General features: G+C 40.3%; 4 protein-coding genes across 15 annotated transcripts in view; 2 read left to right on the forward strand and 2 right to left on the reverse strand.

Annotated features, from left to right (window-relative positions):
- The window catches only part of LOC106805482, a 23424-nt gene extending 17123 nt beyond the window's left edge, over positions 1–6301 (forward strand). Inside the window, exons 3-7 of the mRNA XM_014807084.1 lie at positions 2675–2784; positions 3231–3364; positions 3611–3771; positions 3942–4075; positions 4426–6301. Of these exons, the coding sequence (XP_014662570.1) occupies positions 2675–2784; positions 3231–3364; positions 3611–3771; positions 3942–4075; positions 4426–4593 (707 nt within the window). The 3' untranslated portion in view covers positions 4594–6301. The remainder of the gene's footprint in view (positions 1–2674; positions 2785–3230; positions 3365–3610; positions 3772–3941; positions 4076–4425) is intronic.
- Positions 6016–12974, reverse strand: LOC106805486 (phosphotriesterase-related protein-like). Of its 3 annotated transcripts, XM_014807093.1 has the most exons (8): positions 12479–12503; positions 11444–11525; positions 10146–10317; positions 9674–9855; positions 9005–9160; positions 8018–8182; positions 7204–7421; positions 6016–6957 (listed from the first exon to the last, which is right to left on the reverse strand). In XM_014807093.1, the coding sequence occupies exons 2-8, from the start codon at positions 11475–11477 to the stop codon at positions 6820–6822; spliced, it is 1065 nt and encodes a 354-aa protein (XP_014662579.1). In that variant the 5' UTR covers positions 11478–11525; positions 12479–12503; the 3' UTR covers positions 6016–6819. The 3 variants fall into 3 exon arrangements, with proteins under 3 accessions (XP_014662579.1, XP_014662580.1, XP_014662578.1); XM_014807094.1 differs by lacking the exons at positions 11444–11525; positions 12479–12503 and adding an exon at positions 12890–12974; XM_014807092.1 differs by lacking the exon at positions 12479–12503 and having other exon boundaries at positions 11444–11814.
- A 1784-nt stretch (positions 12975–14758) lies between these two features.
- On the reverse strand, positions 14759–24964 carry LOC106805483 (natural resistance-associated macrophage protein 2-like). Of its 5 annotated transcripts, none has more exons than XM_014807085.1 (15): positions 24885–24964; positions 21606–21763; positions 20339–20395; positions 19056–19195; positions 18780–18902; positions 18203–18429; positions 17689–17827; positions 17389–17544; positions 17047–17205; positions 16757–16843; positions 16413–16532; positions 16040–16263; positions 15524–15683; positions 15319–15360; positions 14759–14938 (listed from the first exon to the last, which is right to left on the reverse strand). In XM_014807085.1, exons 2-15 carry the CDS (start codon positions 21631–21633, stop codon positions 14798–14800), a joined length of 1803 nt encoding a protein of 600 aa, XP_014662571.1. In that variant the 5' UTR covers positions 21634–21763; positions 24885–24964; the 3' UTR covers positions 14759–14797. The 5 variants fall into 5 exon arrangements, with proteins under 5 accessions (XP_014662571.1, XP_014662575.1, XP_014662573.1 ...); XM_014807089.1 differs by lacking the exon at positions 20339–20395 and adding an exon at positions 20716–20836; XM_014807087.1 differs by having other exon boundaries at positions 21606–21742; positions 24885–24961.
- Positions 24965–25009: 45 nt separating this feature from the next.
- The window catches only part of LOC106805481, a 10194-nt gene continuing 9660 nt past the window's right edge, over positions 25010–25543 (forward strand). For 5 of the 6 annotated variants that reach the window (XM_014807077.1, XM_014807078.1, XM_014807082.1 and 2 more), the window contains exon 1: positions 25010–25306. In XM_014807077.1, the coding sequence (XP_014662563.1) occupies positions 25112–25306 (195 nt within the window). In that variant the 5' untranslated portion in view covers positions 25010–25111. The remainder of the gene's footprint in view (positions 25307–25543) is intronic. The other variant, XM_014807083.1, reaches the window with a different exon arrangement.

Here is a 25543-nt window from a genome sequence, read left to right on the forward strand (position 1 = left end):
TGTTTTTACATCGTTTGTAACATTTAAAGTAAAATCTCATTACGAATCAAATCGTCCTTATTTCTCCCTCTCCCCTTCTTCCGTAGGTGGAAGGGTGAGCTCTCTCCTTCCACCCCTCTCTCTCTTCTCTCTCTCTCTCTTCTCTTCTCGTCTCTCTCTCTTCTCTCTCTTCTCTCTCTCTTCCTCGCCTCTCTACTCTGTCATCTCGACCCTCTCTCTTTCTCGCTCACTTCGCCCTTACATCGCTCTCCGCTGTCCGGCTGTGGTGTGTTTTAAATTTTTGTGTCGACCGAACATTTTAAAGTGTTAAAAATTCCATACGAAACATAACCTTCGCCGTCAATTGTTTCCGTCTCTAATGTATACAGAGGCGCACCGGGGGTCGGCGCACAACCTAGATGCTGGCGCGGGCGCGGGCATTTAGAGTTGTGGCCAGTGTGGTCGGTGTCTTTTTGAGGGAGTTATTATATAACTATGTAATCTTTTTTCGTGTTGATTGTTTTGCCTTATTTAACACACGCGCACTGATGTATTCTATAAACGCTTAATTAAAGTCCGTACCGAAAAAGTGATCTCTCAAGTCTTTGTCTGCGAATCGAAGCCTCCTGAAATTTCTTAGATCGGGAGTGGGGGAGGCGGGAGAGGAAAAGGGGGAGGGTGGTGTTTGCCTTTTTGTCGCTGAGAAAAAGGGAGAGAGGGGAGGTGTTGTTTTTTTCGTTTCGCGGGGAATAGGGAAGAAGGGAGGGAGGGGGTTTAGTCTTTTCGTTTCGCGGGAATGGGAGAATAAGGGTTGAGAGGTGTGTATTTCTCACACACCACCCATTTCTCTCTGTTCATATGTCCGTCTCTCCCTCACCTCTCTGTCGGCTTCTCATCTCTGTCTTTCTCTCTCTCGCTCTCCTCTCTCTCTTCTGCTCTCCTCTCTCTCTCTCTCTCGCTCTCTCTTCTCTCTTCTCTCTCTCTCTACTTCTTCTCTCAGCTCTCTCTCTTCTCTCTCTCTCTCTTTCTCTCACCTCTCTGGCCCTCGCTCTCTCGCTCTCGCTCTCTCTCTCTCTCTTTCTTCTTCTCCCTCACCTCTCTGTCCTCTCCTCTCTCGCGCGGCTCTCTCTCTCTCTTTTTCCTCCCTCTCTCTCGCCTCTAGCTCTCTCTCTCTCCTCCCCTCTCTCTCTCTTTTTTCAGCCCTTTAGCTCTTCTCTCTCTCTTCTCTCTCTCTCTCACTAGCTTTCTCTTCCCTCCCCTTCCTTCTCTCTCCCCACCCTCATCAGTCACGCGTCGTTCTCGGATGTACCCTGAATCAACCCCTGAGTGAGGTTCACCCCAACCTTCCCCCTCACACAACACTAACACACACAACACACCACACACACAACACACACACACAATACACACAATACACGCATAATACACACACACACATCGGCACACATCGCCGCAACGACACAACCGCGCAACACACAAACACACACACCACACGCCACACACACACACACACATCACATAACCACACACACACACACACACACACACACCACACACACACACACTACACACACACGACAACCGCACACACACCCACACGCACACGCCATCACACACACACACACACACATCACACACACACGCACACCCGACACCACACACCGCACACCCTTTCACCAGCGGCAAACTAGTCTGGTTTGACGCTGCTGCTGCCGCCCACCCTGTGTAACACTGACAGTCTGATAAGGGAACCCCTCGCACACTAGGGAGGCAGCGTCCGACAGCGTACTAAAAGATATAGTGTGTGCGGCAGCGCGTGTGACAGGTCGCTCCTCCCCTCCTCCTCCTCCCCCTACTCCATCGCCTTCTTCCCTCCTCCTCCTCCTCCTCCTCCTCCTCCTGCCCCCTACTCCTCCTCCATGACCTTCTTCATTCGATCTCCATCACCTTCTCCGCTCCTCCTCCTCCCCCTCCTCCACTCCTCCTCCTCCTCCTCCCCTCCTCCTCCCCCTACTCCATCGCCTTCTTCCCTCCTCCTCCTCCTCCTCCTCCTCCTCCTCCTCCTCTTCCTCCTGCCCCCTACTCTTCCCCCATGACCATCTTCATTCAATCTCCATAATCTTCTCCGCTCCCCCTCCTCCTCCTTCTACTCCATCACCTTCTCCCCTTCTCCTCCTCCTCCTCCTCATCCTCCTGCCCCCTACTCCTCCTCCATGACCTTCTTCATTCGATCTCCATCACCTTCTCCGCTCCTCCTCCTCCCCCTCCTCCCCTCCTCCTCCTCCTCCTCCTCCCCCTACTCCATCACCTTTCCCCTCCTCCTCCTGCCCCCTACTCCTCCTCCTGCCCCCTACTCCTCCTCCATGACCGTCTTCATTCGATCTCCATCTCAGGGGCAGGTACGTTTATGTAAACACAGGGTACATATATGCTGAGAAGATACAGGTCTGGTACACTTGTGTATACATATACGTACCTCGGGTACATATCTGTAGTACCTGATACGACAACGACCCCTTCAGCCAAAGTGCACCTGTTTTATCAGGTCGAGTTATTATTTAGTTTAGATTAAGGTGAACAGTCAGTTGAACAAATTATATTTAATGGATCGTGGAATGCCAAAATCCCCAACTGCTTTATGAAAAGCGAAGGAATGTTTTGCTAATATAACCCATAACGTTGTATTTCCATTTAGCTGGAGTTGAGAAGAAAACTGTAGGAGACAAGAAGAAGATGAAGTTGTCAAGAGAGGAAAAGATAGCAAAGCCTAATTATTTCGTTGCTATTCAAGTGTCTAGCAAAGAGGTTCGTTGCTAACTGTGATGACATTTGACTATCCACTGCTGATTGATCTCTTGTGTAGTTGTGATATAGCGATTATATCGGGCATAAAGAATCCCATCCAGGGTTCTCCTTAGACATTTTAAAAGGCATTTCGTTTGTGGATGGATGGGGGAGGGGGCCGAGAAGCGGTTACACCAATTGGAGTCAGTTACACGTGTCATAAGTGCCCCAATTACACCAGATAAACTATCAGTTACTTGAAGTACTGTCAAAAGTAAACAGCTGGAAATTAAGGTGTGTTGATTAGGCAATTATTATTATTTATTGTTATTATTATGTCATACAAGATATGCATTAAAGGCATGAAGAAAACACTGCTATTTACTAGTAGTTACATGATGAGATTGTTAGATGTTGAGATTATGAGGTCGGTGGTTGCATGCATGTTCATAGTTATTTTACTTTAGGTGCATGATGCCGTGAAGCAGGTCCAAGACAAGCTACGAGAGCATGATGCTAAGCTAGCAGCTGCCTGCATTCATCCTGCCACCCTACATCTGACAATGGCAGTCATGAATTTGGCAGAGGATGACCTGAAACGGTGAGTTTTAACTGTAACTATCTGTCATATTATGTTCAGTCCTCTTGTAATCATAAAAGGTTGTTAGCAGTGAAAGCGATATGTGCGCCTTTAGTATATGCTATTATCAGCAATAGAATAGCAGCTTGAGAATGTTTCACTGGCCGTTTTGTTTTACGAATCTTTTTTATTGGACCGTTGAAGTCTAGCTATAGCACTATAGTAAAAGCTAGTGGGCATTTTGCATGTGTTAATGAATTTCTGCAGGGCACACACCGCCATGGAATCATGCAGCAGTGAGCTTGTCAGCGATCAGTCTATTTTTCCTCTGCTGTTGGATTTCCATGGAATTGGCCACTTCGGGAATTCCGTTATTTTCGCACATGTCAAAGATGGTGACGGCTTGACACGGCTGAGCCTAGTAGCAGGTATGAATGCCTTCTGCTCATATCACTCACCTGATCGTGAAGTAAAAATTCTCGTTTCAGCGAAGACAACTTGCGACCCACTGAATCCATTTTTCGTCCTGTTATCTTGTTGCTTTCCCTTTGTATTGCATATCTGTGGTAAACAGGCTATCATTGCCTTGTGTCTGCAGGGAAAGTTCGTGAGCATTTGGAGAGACATGGATTAAGGACAGAGAAGAAGCCGTTTGCTGCCCATTTAACTATACTTAAGATGTCAAAAGCACGTCATCTCCAACGTTCCAAGGTTGACCCTAGTTACTACAAGGTGAGATCTATGATCATAGGATGCGGCATTTGAGGTTTAAACTTGCGTACCGCAATTAAACTAGAGTTAATGTGAAGTAAAAACTATCATTTCACTAGTTGGTTGCTGGTGGCGATGTTTTTATCACGTATGCTAATTCAGAATTAGCAGAAGGAATGTTAATATTGATATGAGTGAGAGGTGTTTTCCCTTAATTTATAGTTTAAAAAGGTAATTGGGCAATATAATTACATACTCGGTTTGTATGTCCGGTAATGAAACACGGGTTTTAGCAAGCGGCTGCTTCAATCCTAGACAAGTGGGCAGAAACAGTTGCAACGTATGCTAACATGTAGTCATTGTATTCTAAGGAATATGAAGAGATGGCATTTGGAAATCAGCAGGTGGAAAGTCTCCAGCTTCTATCTATGAATAAACCCAAGGACACAAATGGCTACTACTATTGTAGCAAAGAGGTGAACCTCACAGCTCCAGATGCGGAAATGGCTGTTGCAGATAGTGATGAACTGGGCAACTAAAGAGCAGAGTTGTGACACTAGGAACAAATATATGAAACAACGAGGACAGGCCACGCAAAGCATAATCCCTGGCAGCTGTATCAATTCAAATGAGAAGGTGTATATGATCGGCGAAAATTAGGAGGGGAGCAGAGGGAGAGAAATAAAGGAAGCATACCTATGTATATATATAGAAACAAGAGCATGTCACTTGAAGTCAAAGTATAGTACAGTCAACCTCGCTTAATCTGTAATCACTTTATTCGTAGAATGACTAATTCGTACAAAAACATATGGTCCCAATATTTCTCTTCTTTATTCCCTTTAATTTCCATTGTATAATTTGTATTCTGTAATTCGTAAATTCGTACAATTCGTATTCTGTAATTCGTAGTTCGTACAAAATTCTCTGGTTCAATTAACATTATTAAATTCAAAATGACATGCGTAATTCGTAGGGGATGTTTGTTTATGCAAGCAACATTTTATCTTTGAGAATATTTATAAACACTGCCACTCCCTCAACAACTAAAATCAATAAGCCAGTTCGTTGCATTGAGCATGCGCGAGATTCGGGAGTGAACTTTTGCCAAGGTCAATTGTACATAAACCGCTCGTTGTGTCTCCGTTCTGTGTGATAGCAAGTGGAACCGTACGTACTGTATTTGTCCAAGTTTGAAGTAAAATCAAATTTAACCAATATTTACTCAATATAGAATGTGCGTAAACTTCAATAATCGTTATACATGTAGAACAAATGCATGTTGTTTTCCATAGCTTCTGTATAACATGCATGCATATTATGTAGTATACGGCAAGTGTGTACGAGCGAACGCGCGATCCAGCTGTTCTGTTATGTACAAATAACTTTGTAAAAACTTTCATGCATAAATCGTTCTTTACACGAATTATCTATCTATTTCGTGGTTTCTACGGATTAAATAGAATTCGTGGAAAATACGAATTAAGTCTAATTCGTTGATTACATAATTCGTAGAAAATGCCGTGGTCCCGTCTGATACGAATTAAGCGAGGTTGACTGTATTTAAAATTAAAAAAAATGACAGGACCGCCATTTTACGTGGTCATCCGAGCCACGGGAGATTCACAGTCTCCCCTAATGTTGAGAGCCTGGTTTTTACAACTCGAGAAGATTTCACTGCCTGACCGGAGTTTGAACTCACAGCCTTCAGAGTGAGAGGGGGCAGTATAAGTGACATAGCCACTTACCCACTGAAGCTCTCCAATTGAGGTTTGAATTATAATGACTGAAGTAATTATTGTTTCCATTGTTACCTTTGGTTGAAGTGCAAACTGCAACTGTGCAAGAAGAGACTAGAAAGAAAGTGATAGCCAGATGTAGGAGCAGGTTTTGCTCTTACACGAGCAAAGTAGTAGATAAAAATGTGAATATTCATGCAATACAAGCAATGAAAGCAAACATTGTATTCAAATATTTTGCTCAAATATATTTCTTATAATACTACATAACATCATTATCTTGAACACTCTACATAATGGCATTATACATAGTTTTCTATATAGTGGCATCGATGTTTCTAGTTTGCCAAATGTAATGCACTCATGCACGTGCACATACATTTATAGATAGAATAATGTATTCATAGTTACAGATTTTATAGGAAAAAATCCTTTTGATTGCTGTTACATTTGTATAACAATATGATATCTTTGAATAGCAATTAGTGTAATAAATGAGTTGAGGTAATATAGGGCTTTGGTTATTAATATACACGTTTGGTGTAAATAATATCAGGAGTGAATAATAATAGATCTAATATTAAGATATAAGATAATCTATTATTATTCCCTCCTGATAATATACATTAACCACTATAATAACTAGTATAACGTATAATGGATGGTATAATTACTTACACATTATCAATTATCATTCTACTGTGCAAGAACCATAATCTATTTTACATTAATATCACATATGCCTTCTACAAAATACAATTACATAATTATTTAATGCCTTAAATTGTAGTCACTATAATCTTGGTTGGATTTGATGCATTCAACGAAATCATCGCATTATTGAACAATGACAACAGCTCGCCGTAATGTAATGTATCACAACCAGTTTCACTACAAAATCCTTCATGATATCAAGAGTAAAATAATCACGTTTACTCCTGATAGTATTTATAACTGAGGAAAGTGAAAACTGGGCACAAATGCTTCTTAGTGCAAAATCTGTAGTAAGAAACCAGCGAATCTTCCTTATCTAATAAAGGTTAGCCATCGGCGTGGATTATCAACTAATATCTTGTCAATAGTCGCTTGTGTCACACCTCTCAGTAACATCCTAGGAACGATATCTACTAGGATGTGCGAGTATCCATGGCCACCATACTTCATCTAAATGCAGGAATAGAAGATTGGCATCATTTAATATATTACCATTTACCATCGGTGAAGCTTTTTGTTGCTTAATATTCTGATTAAAGCAAAGGCAATACTCGCCTTTACCTACAAAAGTAAATTCAACCCCTGTAAGTATCTTCAATATAGTGAGTGTATACAAGTTCTAGGGATTCATAAACTATCATAACCAATACCACCATGATACGTAGGACCCATTTCAATGATAGCAACAGAACTTACCAGCCTGTATTTTGTATGAATGTCGTGAGAAATGAGCAATCGGTCTTCATATCCCTCGGCGATCATGCGCTCGAGGAATCGCATACGCACAGCGTCACTCGGCATATCCTTCTGCTTATCTTGCTGGTAGTAAGAAGTTTCTACGCCAAACAGATCCCATTCGCAGTAGCTGCCGAGTGCTGCAAACTCCAGACACGTCTCAAAGTCCATCAGTGTTCCTTCGCAGACAATATTTACATCGTGATTAGAGCTTCAACATTGGATAGAGAAAACATCATGGAACGTATCACAAATCGGGTAGAATATTGAGCAAACTGAGTTATTAGACTCAATAGAATAGCTGCTTGTTTACCCAAAAAAATGTCTCGTCGATCCTCCTCAAGAAAATTGCAATTTTGGGCACTTTTATGTCAGAAATGACAAAAAAAGTTAAACAGACGATATATCAGAAAATTACAGCTTCCAATCAACAATTAGTGAAGATACTCTTGCCTCAAGCACTCTCAGATATTAACCAGGGCATTGGTAAAAGGTGGACACAACAGACATGTGCTCAATTTCCAGGACCAAACATAATAATTTCCTATTTTCTATGTCTTTTCAGGACCAGCAGCCAGCTCTGAGTTTTCACTTACATGCTTAACCTATCTCCCTGGCAGGGTCAGGTGATATCCAGCCAGTTATCTGACCAAAAGAACAGCTAGTCCACTCAATTTGGCCTGCTTGTGACCAAATATCCAAACCAAACGAACATGCGCTAAACTGTCTGTCAGCTCTCTGACGATAACGTGATGTTCATGTGTTTACGACTTACTGTCCAAGTGTGACATTGTCGTCTTCGATATGTCACAGCCGGCCTCCTGCAGTATGCGCACAATTTCTGCTGGAGCTTTCTCATCTCTCCCCGGATGTATGTTCACAGCACATCCGAGACGTTCTTGTGCCTGCGCGGCCGCTCGAAGAACCTTCTTCTCATTTCCTTCTCAGTCATCAAAGTAATACAGTTAATTATTAATGATGAGTGTCACATGATGACTGGATTCGAACAAGTAACCAAACAGAATAGTTTACTCTTATTCTGTTGGATTACATATTTACATATTTACATATACATCTACACGATGATATACATTTGGAGTACTCATGTAAATACAATTACCAATATTTCTGGACATGTACTGAAATGTCATGCCGACATGAGTTAACTTTACAGTGAGACCTCACATTATGGAAACTTGCAGGAATGCGTCCACACGGAATTGGTAAATTATGACCACTAAACTTCGTATACTGAAATGTGCTGATACAAACTAATGATATGAAATGAAAATATGCTCTCCTGAAATTTTTAAAAGGAATAAGTGCATTTTTCCTGCAAAAAGTGGTAAGCTTAATTTCCTTTTGATGAAATTAATGCAGCCAAATGATATGCACCTAGCTTCCAACAAGACAGTTGGCCCAGCTTGGTATGTGCTGCTAGCCCATTACACAGCTTCCTGCCCTGAAAAGTAATGCTGAGAGGGTCTATGTCCACCAGGGTACTGCCGAAACGTACCCTGGTACTATCTAATATGCCGGACTGTACCTCACCTACTCCACTAACGAGTCTAGGGAGACGCCTACTCCCTAACCCTAACCCTAAACCTAATCCTAATCCTAACCCTAACCCTATCAAATAGTGACCAGGGTACGTTCCGGCAGTACCCTGGGGGACATAGACCCTATGAGCAAAAGTAATACCTACACAAGCAGTGAGTATGGAATGTGCATCAAAACTTTATGTATCAGCGTGTTTATGTACCAGTTAGAGGCCAAGAGCAGCCAATCTCTCCAATAAGTCCACATTTGACCTTGGTCCCATCGCAACCATCAACGACTTCATGAATTATCGTATCAATTAGCTGTTCCTCTGTTCTGGTGCTCATGTCTAATGGATGACTTGGACCTACATAGAACCCTGAAGCAAAAAAGTAAAACCCTATTGCTATGCAACATAGAACCCTGAAGAACAAAGGTGAAACCCTATTGCTATGCAACATAGAACCCTGAAGAACAAAGGTGAAACCCTATTGCTATGCAACATAGAACCTAGTCCGAGATTCCTCTGACCAATGCCCACACCTAATCCACCAAAATCGTCGGTGTGGGCATTGGTCAGAGGAATCTCGGACTACATAGAACCCTGAAGAACAAAAGTGAAACCCTGTTTCCATGCATTGCATATTACCTATTATTATGAATAAAAATATTAGCGCAAATAAACACTCCACTGGTTAATTATTAAGAGTGAGTAGCAATCACTCATTATCTTGTGTTCTATGGCCATTATAATTGATGGTTGAAAACTAGTAGAGACGTACAGCATTACAATAGACGCACATTTCAGACAGTGTTTTGACTTTGGACCTCAGTGCCACTGTATAGGTCATGCTACGCCTACCACAGGTACAACACACTTTTCCAGCAATACCTGCTCCAGCAACGATGTTAACTCCTGTCTGCGTTGATAGTTGCTGCAGCCGTTCAACGTCTCTGCCAAGACCATGTGTAGTGTTATCAACAATGGTGCTGCCACCTGCTGACTTAAAGTACTCTAACTCTTCAACACAGACATCGAATTCTGTAAGATGTAAGTTGCCCTTGTGACTATACCTGAAATCATCACATGATAAACCGTCACATTTCAACAGCTTTTACATGCACGATGATGACAATAAATATCAGGAAAATACAGGGGACAAAATGACAGATGTCAGTCTCTTCTGTTGTCTCATCTTTCAGATGTCAGTCAAAATAGGGGGGTATATATGCAATAATCGATATATGGAAAGTCCCCAACTCATTAATTACACATATATTCACTAACATCGAGGCTCCAACAATATATTTCAAAGTTCTAGACAGCGAAGAAAATATGGTTATAGGTCAGGCAGTAAACTCACGGATATCTCTGAATCCAACCAACATGGCGTAAGTCAAATGGAGCATCAGAGTAGTCATGGATTGGTGGTCCTGTCTTTGATGTTGCAGGCACATACAGTACGCCACAGTCAATAAGTAAGTGTTCATGAGTGAGAGTGGTTCCCATGCTATCTGGCTCGACACTTCCGCATACTGTATTTCAAATAAGAACATGATTTAACTGATAGTAGCAAACCTACAAATGAACTGGCATGATAGTGGATATGTGAGAATTTCAGCTGGAAAATTACTTGAGGTACCGTACGGTATTTGTATTGTAATACAGTAAAAACCCGCGTATAAGAACATAGATTTTTCCAAGTTAGCCTCAACATGTTCTTATATAAATGGTGCTTACTGAAAAATTAGGCTCAAAAGGTTCTTAAATAGGTTCTTAATTGTTTCTACTTTTAATATGTACTAGCTGAAACCCGCGCTACGCGCGGGCTTAGTGACTGTGATGCATGTGTTACCAGTACAGTAGTGTTATGTGTAAGGTGTTATATGGAGAGTTTAGTTGTTGCACATGTTTGTTTTTTTATGGTTGAGATGTCAATACAAATACATGTATTTCAGGCTGAATGTGTTCTTATGTATATGCAATTTTATGACCGCATTTCAGCCTGAGTCGACGTGTTCTTTTATGCGGATTTTTACTGTATATGTAATTAAATAATGCAGTACTGTGCCTCAATAACAATGCCAGGGTGCTGGCATTGTTATTGTTGAGCATTGGCATTGGCATTGTTATTGCATCGATATTGTTGAGCTCGTCTTTTTTATTTTACCTGTGTTTCTTTTTAAGTCTTCATCTGCATGGAAAATTAAGAACCTACTTTAAAATCTTAGCCTAAAACAGGTTCTTATGTAAAGGGGTCTAAATGGGAAATTTTAGCCTAACATGTTCTTAAAATCTATGTTCTTATACGAGGGTTTTTACTGTATTCGCAAATCATTCTTGGCCATAAAAACTTATGCACTAGTATAGAGTCGAATCTTGTAAAATTATGACAAATTGGTTCCGTGAAAACGAATGCGATAGGGAAAAAATATAGTTTCCCATTCTTTATGCAGTGAAAGACTCGATCCCCACTCACATTTTCAACTACCCATTACTGATTTAGGTATTCGATGTTTGTGGTGCTAGTTTTACTTCTTTTAGCGGTTCTACTATGCATAATTTATGTAAATTTTCTACTGTTTTAATTATAGAAATGAATCGTGCGCCCGTGAGTGCGAGACTGTGGTGTAACGTTTGTGGCAGTGTGTGAGACATCACCTGTTTGCACCTTCCCCTTCCTGATGGTATCCATTTTCAGTAGTATGATCCACTGCCGTAGAGAGTTACTAAGCAGATGTCTCTAATAACAAGTATACGAGATCTACTATATAGCTGCTGTCTAATAATGAATACAGTGTCATGAGTTTATAAACGCTACATCATAATTATATTTACGTCACGATATATGTTTATGCCACGGGAACGGCCCACTGCACTTCAAACGGCCCCGGCACTGGTCTCATGTCTCCTAACTTTGATAAATAGGCACACATCAGTCACACTGCCACTGGCAGCAGGATAAAGTCCGTCCTTACTACACATGCAGTAACACAGTACACTCACGCACAGGCATTGTTTCAATAATAAAATGATGGTTAATAAATACAACTTGTCAGTACTATACCTACCAGTACCAGTACCAGTAATACTAATAGTCTTAAGTTTGATTTGACCTAATAACTTCACTTCAACACCGTCCAAGTCCAATACACCGCTGCAACACATAGCGCGCACGCCCTTGTGCATGCACAAATACACAGTGATATAGAGTGATACAGAGTGATACACAGTGATATAGAGTGATACACAGACTGTGTCAGTGATACACACTCTATATCACTGTGTATTTGTGCATGCACAAGGGCGTGCGTTGCAGCGGTGTATTGGACGGTGTTGAAGTGAAGTTATTAGGTCAAATCAAATATTAAGACTTAGAGTATTACTAGTACTGGTACTGGTAGGTCTAGTACTGACACGTTGTATTTATTAACCATCATTTCATTATTGAAACGGTCCAAGTGCCTGTGCACTCACGCCACATCATGTGTGTGCTGTAGGCGTAGCGTGAATGTGGTGGCTCAGTCATAGATATTGATATATGCAGATGAATATACATAAATCTAATCACAATTTCTATATAAGATATACTGTGTTATTAGTATCATAGATATCTACTATAATATGTATCTACATCAGTATTATAATGACTGTCTACCAGCTACTACTACTACTACTACTAGTACTTATGTTTACACAAAACTGGCGTAACCAGCAGTACAGTACGCGCATTGCGCGCCATCCCCCGGGACATATAAAAATTAACGTAAACACGTACAGAGAGCGTATATATCTACACGTTCTCTTTCTTTCTATCTCCCTCCTTCTCTCTCTCTTCCTTCATCGCGCTCTCTCTCTCTCTCTCTCTCTCTTTCTTCCTTCGTCTCTCTCTTCCTTCGTATCTCTCCCTCTCTTCCTTCGTCGCTCACTCCCTCTCTTCCTTCGTCTCTCTCTCCCTCTCTTCCTTCGTCTCTCTCTCCCTCTCTTCCTTCGTCTTTCACTCCCTCTCTTCCTTCGTCTCTCTCTCCCTCTCTTCCTACGTCTCTCTCTCTCTCTTCATTCCTCTATCACTTTCTCTTTACTGCCTCGGTTTTTCTCTCCCATTACCTCTCTTTCTTTTGCTTCCCCGCATTTCTCGTTCTCCTGCATTGCTTTCTTTCTTTCCCGCATTTCTCTCTCCAGACTATATCTCTTTTTTTCTCTCGCCTGCTTCTCTCTCTCCAGACTATATCTCTTTTTTATCTCTCTCTCTAAATATTTCTTTTTCCTTCCCCTGCATTCCTCTCTTTCTTTCTCTTCCCCTGCATTCCACTGTCTCCCCCTGTCTTTATCTCTTCCCCCCTGCCTTTCTCTCTTACTTTCCCTCTGCCTTTCTCTCTTTCCCCTTGCCTTTCTCTTCCCTCTGCCTTTCTCTCTTTCCCTTTGCCTTTCTCTTCCCTCTGACTTTCTCTCTTTCTCCCTCATGCCTCTCTCTTCATCTCCCTGCCTCGTTCTCTTTCCTTGTCCCTCTCTTTCCCTCTCCCTGACCCGCTCCCTACCACAAATTATTTCAGTTGCCTTAACTAGAATTGAACATGGTATAAAATACACATATCTTACTCTATCGAGATATACACATAACATCTCCAGGTCTACAGGGATAAATAAACGTGTCATGTGCACGATGCGCGAGTTTTACCAAGCACAGTTTCCAACTAGAAAAACAACTACATATTTATAACATGGTACATAAAATTAGGTTTAAAAATATACATTTATTAACAGTAATTTATATGTAACATTACATTCTCCATTATTTCATTTTATACGCACAAATCAAATGAAATTAGCAGCAATATCAAAACATTTAAACCTTTAACTAGACATCTTTTATAACATTTTGGCATTAATTACTTTATAAAACAGTGATATAGATCATAACTTCATTAATTTATGTGGGCTAAATAAAATTCATAACCTAGCCGCAACAATTTGAAAATAATGGAATCTTGGTGACTAGAATGGTGCCATCCTAATGAAAAAACTGTTAAGGTGTCTCGTGAGCAATCTTCTCGTTTATCAAAATTAATCTTCATGGGTGTGTTGGAGTCGTGACCCCCCAGTTCAGGAAACACAATATTGTTTGCAACAGACAGATCCCAATTAAGGAAGCAACCAACAATCTAAGAACACCTAAATGCAAAAAAGCATTAAGTACAGAATAATAACACAAGACCCCATTTATAAATATCTGATTTTGATCAATTTATGTTAAAATTAAATAGGACTAATATTTGTCACACCTTGATTAGGGTCAATAAGCCAGTCTTTTTTATTTTATTTCGCCCTATGCCTTACATGGAATATGCTTGTCAAACAAATTCTTCTTCCATCTGTTTCAGAGTAACTCCAATACTAATACTTTATCACTGCTTCCTCTATTAAATTTTAAAACTTAAAAAACTTCTACGGAAGAGTAGATTTTGGACGAGTTGCAGCTTTTTTAAATGTCAACCCTTGCATATATACTATAGCTCGATCAAACATTTGCCCACGAAACGTAGTCACAGTTTCTAATATAATGCCTAGTGACTACAACTGTTACGACCATACGACTGACCGTGGCGCTACGCCAGGGCGCAGCACTGTTCAACGCCTGTCAGTGTGGTATTAGCTAAAGCATCAGATCATTATTCTTCATAAACAGCATATAAACTAACTATGCATGCTCAGAGATTCTGTACACATAATCATATTTCAACCCTTTTCTAATAACATATCACACTCTTTGCACCCTATTCCCAAAGAGTTAAAAATATATAATTTTTTTTTCAGAAATAATTTCCACTAGGCCATTAATTAACATTACTCTTGTAATTGCTGAAATCTGTCAAAATAAGCTAAGTTCACGTAGGCCTCAGCAATTGCCTATCTTTTATCATTCCTAACCAGGTATAATCTACTGTTCATGTGTATATGGTAGAATCCTATTTTTACAGCATAGTTTTATGTTGTCTATTCTACTAGCCCTTCACTTTAGTCCTCACTTTTGTCAGCAACACCAGTCGGGTAATCTACAGGTAGGTTGGCAGATGACGGTGCCGGGGTATTATAGAAATCAATCTCAGCTACTCCAAATGTATCTTCCAAATTGTACCTCTCACGTGTTGACATGAACTGGAAGAAAAGGCCATCAAATAACTCACTTCAAAAGTAAGAAAAATGACATTTTAGTGCCACTTTAAGATGATATTGGAGACTATGCAGGTTGTATATACAATTTTGGTGCCAAATGAAGGTATTGTATTTTCATAAGACACTAACTAATTTGAATTTAGCAAGTATTTAATTGTGAATCTTGGATTAAAAATGGCAATATTAGGACCAAAGTATAGTCATACCAAACAATAACATTCTGCGGTTCAGACGGGTGGTTACATGCAGGCTTATATTCTTTCTGTAAGTCTATGTAATCTCAATAACTGATAGAATTGTAATATGTTGAAACAGTAAGTTCAACTCCGATCATACATTAGGTCTGATAAATCTAGACTTACCGGTACCCGTGTGACTCCAAGTGAGACCAACAAGAATAGTGCCTGCAAGCAGAAATTAATAAGTGAGTTAGAAACATATGACAACTGGTTTAATAGTAATAATGGTTCAAAAGCAATCGACAACAGGATCTGTCAAGCCTATAAAATAATAGAAACCATTTTCGTGTATCGATGATATTCTAGCGGCTTACTATAGTTTGCTTACCAGATAACCTATGAACACCAAGTAGAGAAGTGCAGCAATTGTCACTAGAACATATGTGAGCCAGCTGTGTGGTAACACATCCTTCACGTACACAAAGACGAAGAATGCATTTATCCCTAACACCACTAGTGCTAAAATCACTGTGAACGCTTTCAGACTCCTGTAATAAGGAAAAAAAAGAATATAATGACAATAGTATGATCAAGAATGCAGTACAGTATTGTAGCACACTTAAATGTCAATCAACATGACATGTGGACGACCAATATTAAAATACACCAACATGCATTATGGAAACTTTGGGTATGGAAATCATTCCAAAGGGAATTTGGAAAATTTGACCATTAAACACTGGATCTAAAACGAAAAATCATTCCTAGGAAATTGTTGGTAGAAGAAAAGACTCAACATCAGAAATGTGATAAAACCAGAAGAATATGACAACATTGGTGGATAGCCTGGAGTCACGTGGTGATGTTATAAAGAGAAAGAAAGCAATGCTAAATGTATGCATACACTCCATTTTTAAAGTCCTTCATCAGAGCTGCAGAGCTTGTGAAGGTCAACACAGGTATTAGCGCAAAGGGCAGCTGCATACTCTGCAGTACATTCAGGATGTCGTTCATTCCGGTAAGATCAGTGATTTCTCGATATACGGCTACAAACACAGTGGGCAGGATTGCGATGGAACGAGTGAGCAGGACACGCTTCCACCGTGCCCAGTGAAGGTCCAGAAATCCCTGCAAAGCAGAGCAATTGCATTTAACATCAGCCCCAAAAATATATGGACAGGAACTCAATACCATTAAGCAACACTCTGAGAAACCTCGGAAATGGCAACACGATTCAATGCAGTAATTTGAATGGCGATTTACTACAATCCACTTGCCTCCATGACAAATTGCCCAGCGTAGGTTCCAGTCATTGTGGAGCTTTGACCTGCTGCCAGGATACCAATACCCCAGATGTACAACGCAGCTGCTCCAAACTGGCAACCTAAAAACACTCCCTACAAAAAGTTACCAACTGAACATAAAACCCTCATAAATATCAACAAGTATTGTCATACGAAATCAAATTTCGACGGATATAATTTCAGTCATAAATTTACTTAATAAATGAAACTACTTTGATCAAACATAAAGGGAGATGTAATTCTAACAATAATAAATTATAAACATCCACTGTATATTAATAATAGACTTAAAATATGTAAAAACGTGAAATACCAACCCCTATGTATATATCAGCTGATACCGGTTCCGTGCTGTTATCAAATAAGTGATAGTTCTGGTCATCGTTTGCTAAACAGACGTTGCGCTGATAAAAAAATGAAAGAAAGGAGCATACAAACATGAAAATCGGTTTAGAAAAGAATACACTATAATAAGACAAGATATAACACAATACAAGTTTAGCAAATAATATATATTCGATAGCGAAGAGACAGGTTGCTACAGTAGAAGGAAACCAATGTTAATATAATTTTTAGATTTGCAATTGTAATTCTCCTATACACTTACTATTTCAATGTTGGTTTTCGCATATAATCCCTGTGCAAAGACCGAGACAACAAAGAGGTTGATGAGGAATGAGCAGAATAGAGCAATCGTAGCTTCGATGAAAAAGTACATGTTCGCTTGTTTGACCTCCTCGTGCTTGCTCCGATCCACATCTCTAGACTGCAACAAAACATGCAAGTCATGCTAGTTATGAGCTTCTGTAACATTACTATTTTAATAGTTTGATCATTAACCCAATTCTGAAGATACCACCACTTAAAATTGCAGTTTCTCACTTTCAAACAATGATAGTAGCTTGTCTGAATTGTAGCTGAGAATGAGAATAGCTGCGATGCAGCTTACCTTAACGAGAGCGGAGTGTAGGTAGAGGTTATGAGGCATAATGACTGCCCCGACTATGCCTACAGCCTGCAGCAGCGCATTGTAATTGCAATCCTTGCAGTACGGAATAAATAATCCTGCTAGGACAGCTTTTTGGTCTGGTGCACTGATGACATACTGCAAAAGTCAAGTCCAGCATTGACAAGTAAGGTGACACAGGATTTTATTTTTCATTTTATTATCATTATTTTATCATTATTTTTCTCATTTGTTTGTTAGAAGATTCAGGTGAATTAATGATCATGTATATTAGTACAATACCTCATATCCAAATGTTATAGCCATAGTTATGATGAGAAATCCAAAAAATGCCTCTAGTTTCCGCAAGCCATACTTGTCTAACAGAAGAAACGTGAAGGTATCAAGGATGGTTATAATAACTCCTCCATACAGTGGTATCCTGCAACATTACAACTACTCAGAGACGATTGTCTAACAAATAGCTTCACTCTTTTCACTATGACTTTCACAGCAAGAAATTTTCACAGCAGGCCAAACTAATAAATAAAAACTAGTGAGCACCAGGAGGTAGTCACACTGTCTACATTAATGATTGAATCACTTCATCCATTAGATAGCTGGAGACTGACTATGTACGTCACTTTATATGACAGTCATGGGAAAGTCACTAACACATCCAACAAGTAAATGATTTCCATATCCCTTGCTGATAAAATTGCTAGAGCTTGTTAAAGCTTTATGAAAATGATAACGTGGTGGGCACATAGTCTAGAGAGGGTATACAGGATATACTCCCAATAGCAGCAATACTTACTTTCCACTAGACAGCAGAAACAGGGCGATGGCCGTGCCAATCACCTCTTGCATGTCAGAGCCAATGATTGCGATCTCTACCATTATCCACAGTATTATTCGCGGCAACTTTGGGTACTCCCTGTTGCAGACCTCTGCAAGATGCATTCCAGTGACCGTGCCCAGCCGAGCGGATAGCCGCTGCAGGACCAGCCCCACTATGTGAGCTGACAGCAGCACCCATAGCAGCTACACAAACAACACAAACCCTGATTACAAATAATACTTCCACCTGGAAGACATCCGAGGGTTGGATGTTAGGATCATCATAGAGTTAGGACTGTACTTAACTGTATGATAACATGATGCAAACAAAAGTGCCCTCAGCCCACTAAACATCATCCACACTCAGAGGAAACTTCTTATTTTGAACTATGAAGTTGTAGGGAAAGGTGCAAATCAGCGATGTGAGAATGTTGAACAATGTGGCATTTTTTTCCAGCAGAATTCTGTCCACCATTCAAAATGGTATCTATTTCTCACTTTCTTCGTTTTGTAACTAGCACACTGTGTGTTAGTGTGCATGTGTATAGTAATACCTTAAACTGTGCAACAGATCCAGAGCGCAGATCCGACTCAATGTTTCCTGGATCCAGGTAAGCTATGCTCATCAGGAATCCCGGTCCAGTAAAGGCCCAAAGCTTCCGGAAACTAAACTTAGTCTGAAACATCATAGCATGGATTGTAGCAAGATAAGCACTTTCACCTATTACTACTAAAATTTGTGTTAATTACCGACCAATTCAAAATAAAAAATTGTACGAGAAATTATAGATGGAATTGTGGTATATATTGCACTTGTACTGGATGCTTACGCTTTCCGCATCGGGTATGGGGACTTTCTCATCAAAATATGTTTCGGGTTTCCTCGACAGGTGCCGATGTAATCCTACTGTAAGATTCGTCTCTTCATTGGGTGAGGAGCTGGTGGAACTACCCGGCGTTGCGCTTGACACTACAACAGAAATCGATCATGCATAACGCAATTGCATGATGCAATGTTCTCTACTGATATTTATTGAGATCTGCATCATCAAGTTATCTGTCGCAGCGATGACTGCATCCGTTAATAGCACGGGTGGCACAATTTCTGCATTAATGCATTTAGCTCTGCCTTATTTACTGCATTATTTGCCAGTTTAAATCATTATACGTCGTATATCACATACTGCCTGATTTATATACTTACATCATAAGATAACTTAATTTTGCTGTAACTGTGCAGTGAAAAGTGACATTTATAGAACACGGAGAAAAGTAAAAGCCATTAGTAAGAAAATATTAAACCAACCTAATCAAATGAAAATAGCCAAACTAATAAATGTAATCCTGCATTGCCAGTGTTAAAACAATAAATCATATACAGAAAAAGCACTTTGCAAGCAAACTAGCATAATTTTACATGCAAAAAGATGTGACACACCATCCAGATTGAAGGAGGCAGTACAGAATGCATCTTGAGGTGAGGTAGAGGTCAAGTCCTGCCTTAGCTATTAGTGTTGTTGGAACAAAGCAATTTACCCTGACTACTTAACCCAACTAAAGTAGAAACAGATAGGTTACTAATTCTAGAGATGTCAAACCTTAGGTATGCCAGCTAGCTATTCAAAAAATATCCTATGTGTACACTCGGCCATTTACCATCATGGTAACTAGCATAAGGTGTGCCTCTATGATGTGTATACGCTTGGGAAACACCACAAAAATACTTCCATGCAAATATCGGGCATACATAATTAGGATTACCACAATGCAGCTATATGCCACACTGTTTACCCATAACTAATTGCAGATCAAAATCACCACACAAGCAGAGTTGAAATATGCAGTAACATGCAGATTAGATATGAATGTAAGCCAGCAGCAACCTAAATAGAATCGTTTCAGTGAAACATCATTTGCTATATTACCCCAATTAATTGCTCTTGCTCTGACTACACCCTGCAGAAAACCTGCTCATTGGTTATTGGATAAGAGCCCAGATAAGAGTATTTGCAACTGTGCTGATTATCCTTAATATATTTGGCAGTTAATTGCATTATAGCTGTTAAATCTACTACAGAGCACATAACGCTGCACGAAATGTAGCATCACTTACTGACTGTGTCGACCATTCCCTCATTTTGGGACCTGTTCACCATCTTTTCTACTGCTTCTTAAAAATATTAAGGAACTTGTTTGAACTGTTAGTTACAACCATATCAATGAAGACATGTTCGACCTATTACTGAAAAGTGAACTATTGTCCTTCGCACTTTGAAATTGGTGGGTTGCACATACCATAGATTTGTGGCCCTTAGTACAGCAGTGTGAGTGAATAAGTCGACCAGCCGAGAACAAGAATTTTACAAAAACTTGTGACCGTAGTAGAATCACATAAACTCACTATACTAGGGCACACAATAGGTAAATAAACTCACTGATTTCAACATGCAAAAACAAATAAACCACTTTTAAAACCTGACAGCATCTTACATTCCACAGTTTGATGCATATCTCTTGAATTTGAGCTCTACAATGCTATATTCATAATGTATGTAGCTCAATCTGCCCTGAATCTTCCAGACTTCTTATAAGACTTGTTTTCCTGAAAAATCTATAGACATATATTTATTAAAATAATATTTATAAGATAGGCATGTCCATCAGAGCACTGGCCAATATGAAAGGTGGGGATTTGCAAAGTTTCGATATTGTGTCTAATGTTCAGGGTATTATCTACTTGTACTTCATATTTATGTGCATTGTAATATTTTTTTATCTGACAACACTGTTTGTAAATGCATTGTACAGTTGGCATTTTATCTTAATAAAAAAAAAGAAAATAGTAGTGTATCAACATGAAGTTATGTATGATCGGATTATGAACATAGCTCCAAGTTGTAAATGAGTGTGCATGCCCACTCAATCACGTTCACCTGTAAAACATGACATATAGATCATAATTATTATCATTTATGCGCTGTTATCACAAACAGAATTATTCAATACAGTAACATATCTGTCATATGTTGCAAACGTCTTCAAAATAGGGACCTATAGCCACTCTTAAAAGTAAACGAACAATACAGTACATGTGCTAAGTAATGCTGTACATGCTGAAGTGTACGAAATTGTGTGTGCAGCAACTCTAACACCTTCTCTTCCTCTGTATTCCATCACTCCACATTAGATGGAGTACTGCAATAGCATGGGTGCCGTGCGCGTGCTGTGACAGTGTTGTGCACAATATCAGTAAATCACTGACAAATTACAATACAAACACTTTTACCAATCAGGGCTAATATATTATATCAGGAGTCTATCAATATTGATAGACTCCTGATTATATATATATATATACATATATATATGATAACAAATACCTTGTACACTAGCTTGCACGGTTGTCATGCTTGATAGCTTGTTAAGTCTGGTAGACCTGTCATCTAACGACGCAGTGTATCAGGATGCTGAAGAGTCAAGTTGATGTTGCACGCATGAATCACTCCAGTGCTCTCACCTTGTCATAAGTAAAAATTCCCTAAAATACATACAAATTCCTTACAGTCATATAGACAGCTGCTGCATATGATCAGCAATTACATGTACGATAAATCCCAGGCCAAGGGCCCAAGCCTATATAGTTTAGCAACCCAGATTAGTTTAGTAAATAGGCCCCTATGCGAAAACACATTTGCGGGATACCACACTATCCTCGATCCAACCCCAAGTACTAATAATCTTGTTTGAAATGAATCCGGCTAATCTGGCCAAACAAATGCAGATCACTCCAATGCCAATGGGTCCGCTGTCAGTATCAATGTGACCTATCTGAGAGTATAATACTATCAAGAGTGCATAATAGAGATGCACTCTTGCACTTCTATTATGCACTCTTGATACTATCAGTATCAATGTGACCTATCTGCATGAGAGTATAATACTATCAGTATCAGTATCAATGCGACCTATCTGAGAGTATAATACTATCACTATCAGTACCTGAATCACACCCTTGCCTTGTCTTGGTTTTCATACTTGCTTAATCTTAGCGGTGTACCATAGGTATAGGTAGCCTGACACCGAGTGTGCGGAATAACCATGTAATGTCGAGTCTACTCTAATGTGTATTGTGTTTCCGCCATTTGAGTACTTTTCGCACAAATAAATTACTATTATTCCTCTTTATTTGACTGTTTTGTGTTTTTGTACTTGGTTATTCTGATACTACATATATAGTAATTGTATGTTTTTGCACAAGACTTAAGACTGGTCTGCTTTTGCCCGTCCGGTGCACAGGCACTTGGAACGTCTCAATAAAAAAAAAAAGGTAAATAAACACGAAATGTATTTACTACCAGTCTTAATGTTTCTCTACTCTATTTCGCCTATTATTGACATTAATTACCCGTAAATGCCAGTCAAATGCTCATCTGCAACACACAAGTACACCGCACGCACGCCCTGTGCTCTCTTATTCATGTTGTTTGTGCACAGCGCGTGCGTTCGGTGTACTTGTGTGTTGCAGATGAGCATTTGACCGGCATTTACGGGTAATTATCGGCAATAATAGGCGAGCAGAGAGTAGAGTAATATAAAAGTAGAGAAACATTAAGCCTTTGGTAGTAAATAAATTTCGTGTTTATTTACCATTATTTTCTTGGCTGTGGCTACGCGACCGGTACTGGATGAGCAGCTGCTAGGCTACGCGTCCGGACATCCATCTCACCCAGTGATCTTGCGACACGTACACGCATGATTGCGCAACGGTTCGCTCTGCTGATTGCCGAGTGTGTGTGTGTGTGTGTGTGTGTGTGAGAGAGAGAGAGAGAGAGAGAGGGAATGTGTATGTGTCTGGGTATGCGTGGAGAGAGAGAGAGAGAAGAGAGAGAGAGAGAGAGAGAGAGAGAGAGAGAGAGAGAGAGAAGAGAGAGAGAGAGAGAGAGAGAGAGAGAGAGATAGAGGGGAGGAGCGGGGGAGAGAGAGAGAAGAGAGAGAGAGAGAGAGAGAGAGAGAGGGAGAGAGAGAGAGAAAGAGAGAGAGAGAAGAGAGAGAGAGAGAGAGAGAAGAGAGAGAGAGAGGAGAGAGAGAGAGAGAGAGAGAGAGAGAGAGAGAGAGAGAGAGAAGATAGAGAAGGGAGAGAGAGAGAGAGAGATGAGAGAGAGAGAGGAGAGAGAGAGAGAGAGAGAGAGAGAGAGAGAGAGAGAGAGCTAGAGGTGTGTGTGAGAGAGAGAGAGAGATAGAGCTAGAGGTATGTGAGAGAGAGAGAGCGAGAGAGGACGAATGAAAGGATAGACGGCAGCAGTGCATATATTGTATATTTTTGGCAATCAGCAGAGCATCCCGTTGCGCAATCATGCGTGCACGCGATCACTGTGTGAGTGGATGTCCGGTAGATACAATAATGTAACCCAAACCCAGGATAGGGTTACAACGCGAGCGTATGGTTTTCAGTAAAGGAAGTTCAGGGCAAATCACTCAGGGCGGTTTCCTGGTGCGTTTTCACAGACTAGAACTTCCAAACTGGGTTTATTCTAAACACGAACCTTTCTCCGCTATCCTAAAACTTACTATGTATCACAATACTCTGTATTAAACTAATATAACCTGCTACAAAAATTCGAAGTGACGAGCGGCGAATATTTCGAGCGCAATTTTTGTTGACCTGTGACGTACGCATTCCCAATGCCCATAACGTTCGGCTAACTACGTCATGACGTCACGACTGACAGCAGGCATCCCATGATACATTCGATCTTGGAGTTAAAGTTAGACGAACGCTATGCGCATTGGGAATGCGTACATCACAGGTCAACAGAAATGTCGCTCAAAATATCTGCCGCTCGTCACTTCGAATTTTTGTAACAGGTTATATTAGTTTAATACAGAGTATTGTGATACATAGTATTAGTAAGTTCCAGGATATAGCGGAGAAAGGTTAATGTTTAGAATGAACCCAGTTTGGAAGTTCTAGTCTCTGAAAACGCACCAGCAAACCGCCCTGAGTGATTCACTCAGGGGTTCCCGGAACTTCCTCCACAGAAAACCATACGCTCGCATTGTAACCCTATCCTGGGTTTGGGTTACATTATTGTATCTAGATGTCCGGATGCGTAGCTTGGAGCCTAGGCGACCGGTTCCGGACGCGTAGCCATTGCCTATTTTTTTTTATTGAGACGTTCCAAGTGCCGTTGTGGGCGGCCGTTGTCGTAACTTTAAACTTGTACTTTGTAGTGTGGACAGGCTGGGCCCGTGGTCCGGTCCGCGAAATTTTTTTTCCCACTTGAGTTCCGGACCACAGCCAATCAGCGCACTCCATTCACTCGACTTACTCGAAGCAACAATCATTACAATGTAAAATGAATACCACCTATATCCCTAACCCTAACCCTAAACCGTAACCGAACCCTAACACTAACTATAATCCAACCATATATATACGAACCATATATTACAAAACACTATCGGAAACTGAAGTGAGAAAACAAATTTCGTGTCCGGTCCGGAGAACACACACAACACAGCTGTGAACTGTCAACAGTCAACACCGGCACACGTCCCGATAAATTATACGACTTTCTGCAAACTTCATGTTCTGAAAAAGATGGCAGGGAATGTAAGAAGAGGAAAGCTGTGGAGAAAAGCGTATGAGGTTAGTTTACCTTGAAATCTTTACTACTTTAGTAGTATGTTTAGGCATGGTTTAGGCCTCAGGTTTAGGCAACTAGATAACCGGAAGTCCGGAACTGACCCTATAATCAATAAAACAAGTGGGCATTCACGCCGCAATACATTTACATCAGTTCGTGATCATTTGCGTGTTTTAATAAAACAAGTCAATTAGGTGTTTATTGACATTGTTGACCGCCTAATTATTAACTTATCAGGTATGAGTTTTCATGGACAGACTGATGCCCAAATTTCTTTCTCAGAATCTGAGAATGTTGCCATTGTTGGATCCATGCGCAATGTTTGTCATGGACTACATGATGATGTTAGTAAAAGTGTCACTAACAATGAGTTGGCGGATGAACTGCCGACAGGGATTGGAAAAAGGGTTAATCAGGTCTTTCTGGCATGTCAGGTAAATTTTGTAAACATAATTTTTATCTTTAATTTGGGCTAGAGTGTTGGCAGGTTAAAGTTAAACAACATCGGCCCAAGGATATAACTATAGTATAACTTATAAGGGTGCAAATACACTTTATGACGTCCAGTATGGCGGCGCAGTATGGGGGCGCCTAACCCTAACCCTAACCCTAATTCTAACCCTAAACCTAACCCTAACCCTAACAATAACAGTTGTTAGGGTTAGGGTTAG

The sequence above is a fragment of the Priapulus caudatus genome, unplaced genomic scaffold (genome assembly GCF_000485595.1).
Source record: "Priapulus caudatus unplaced genomic scaffold, Priapulus_caudatus-5.0.1 Scaffold115, whole genome shotgun sequence".
Taxonomy (NCBI): Eukaryota; Metazoa; Priapulida; class Priapulimorpha; order Priapulimorphida; family Priapulidae; genus Priapulus; species Priapulus caudatus.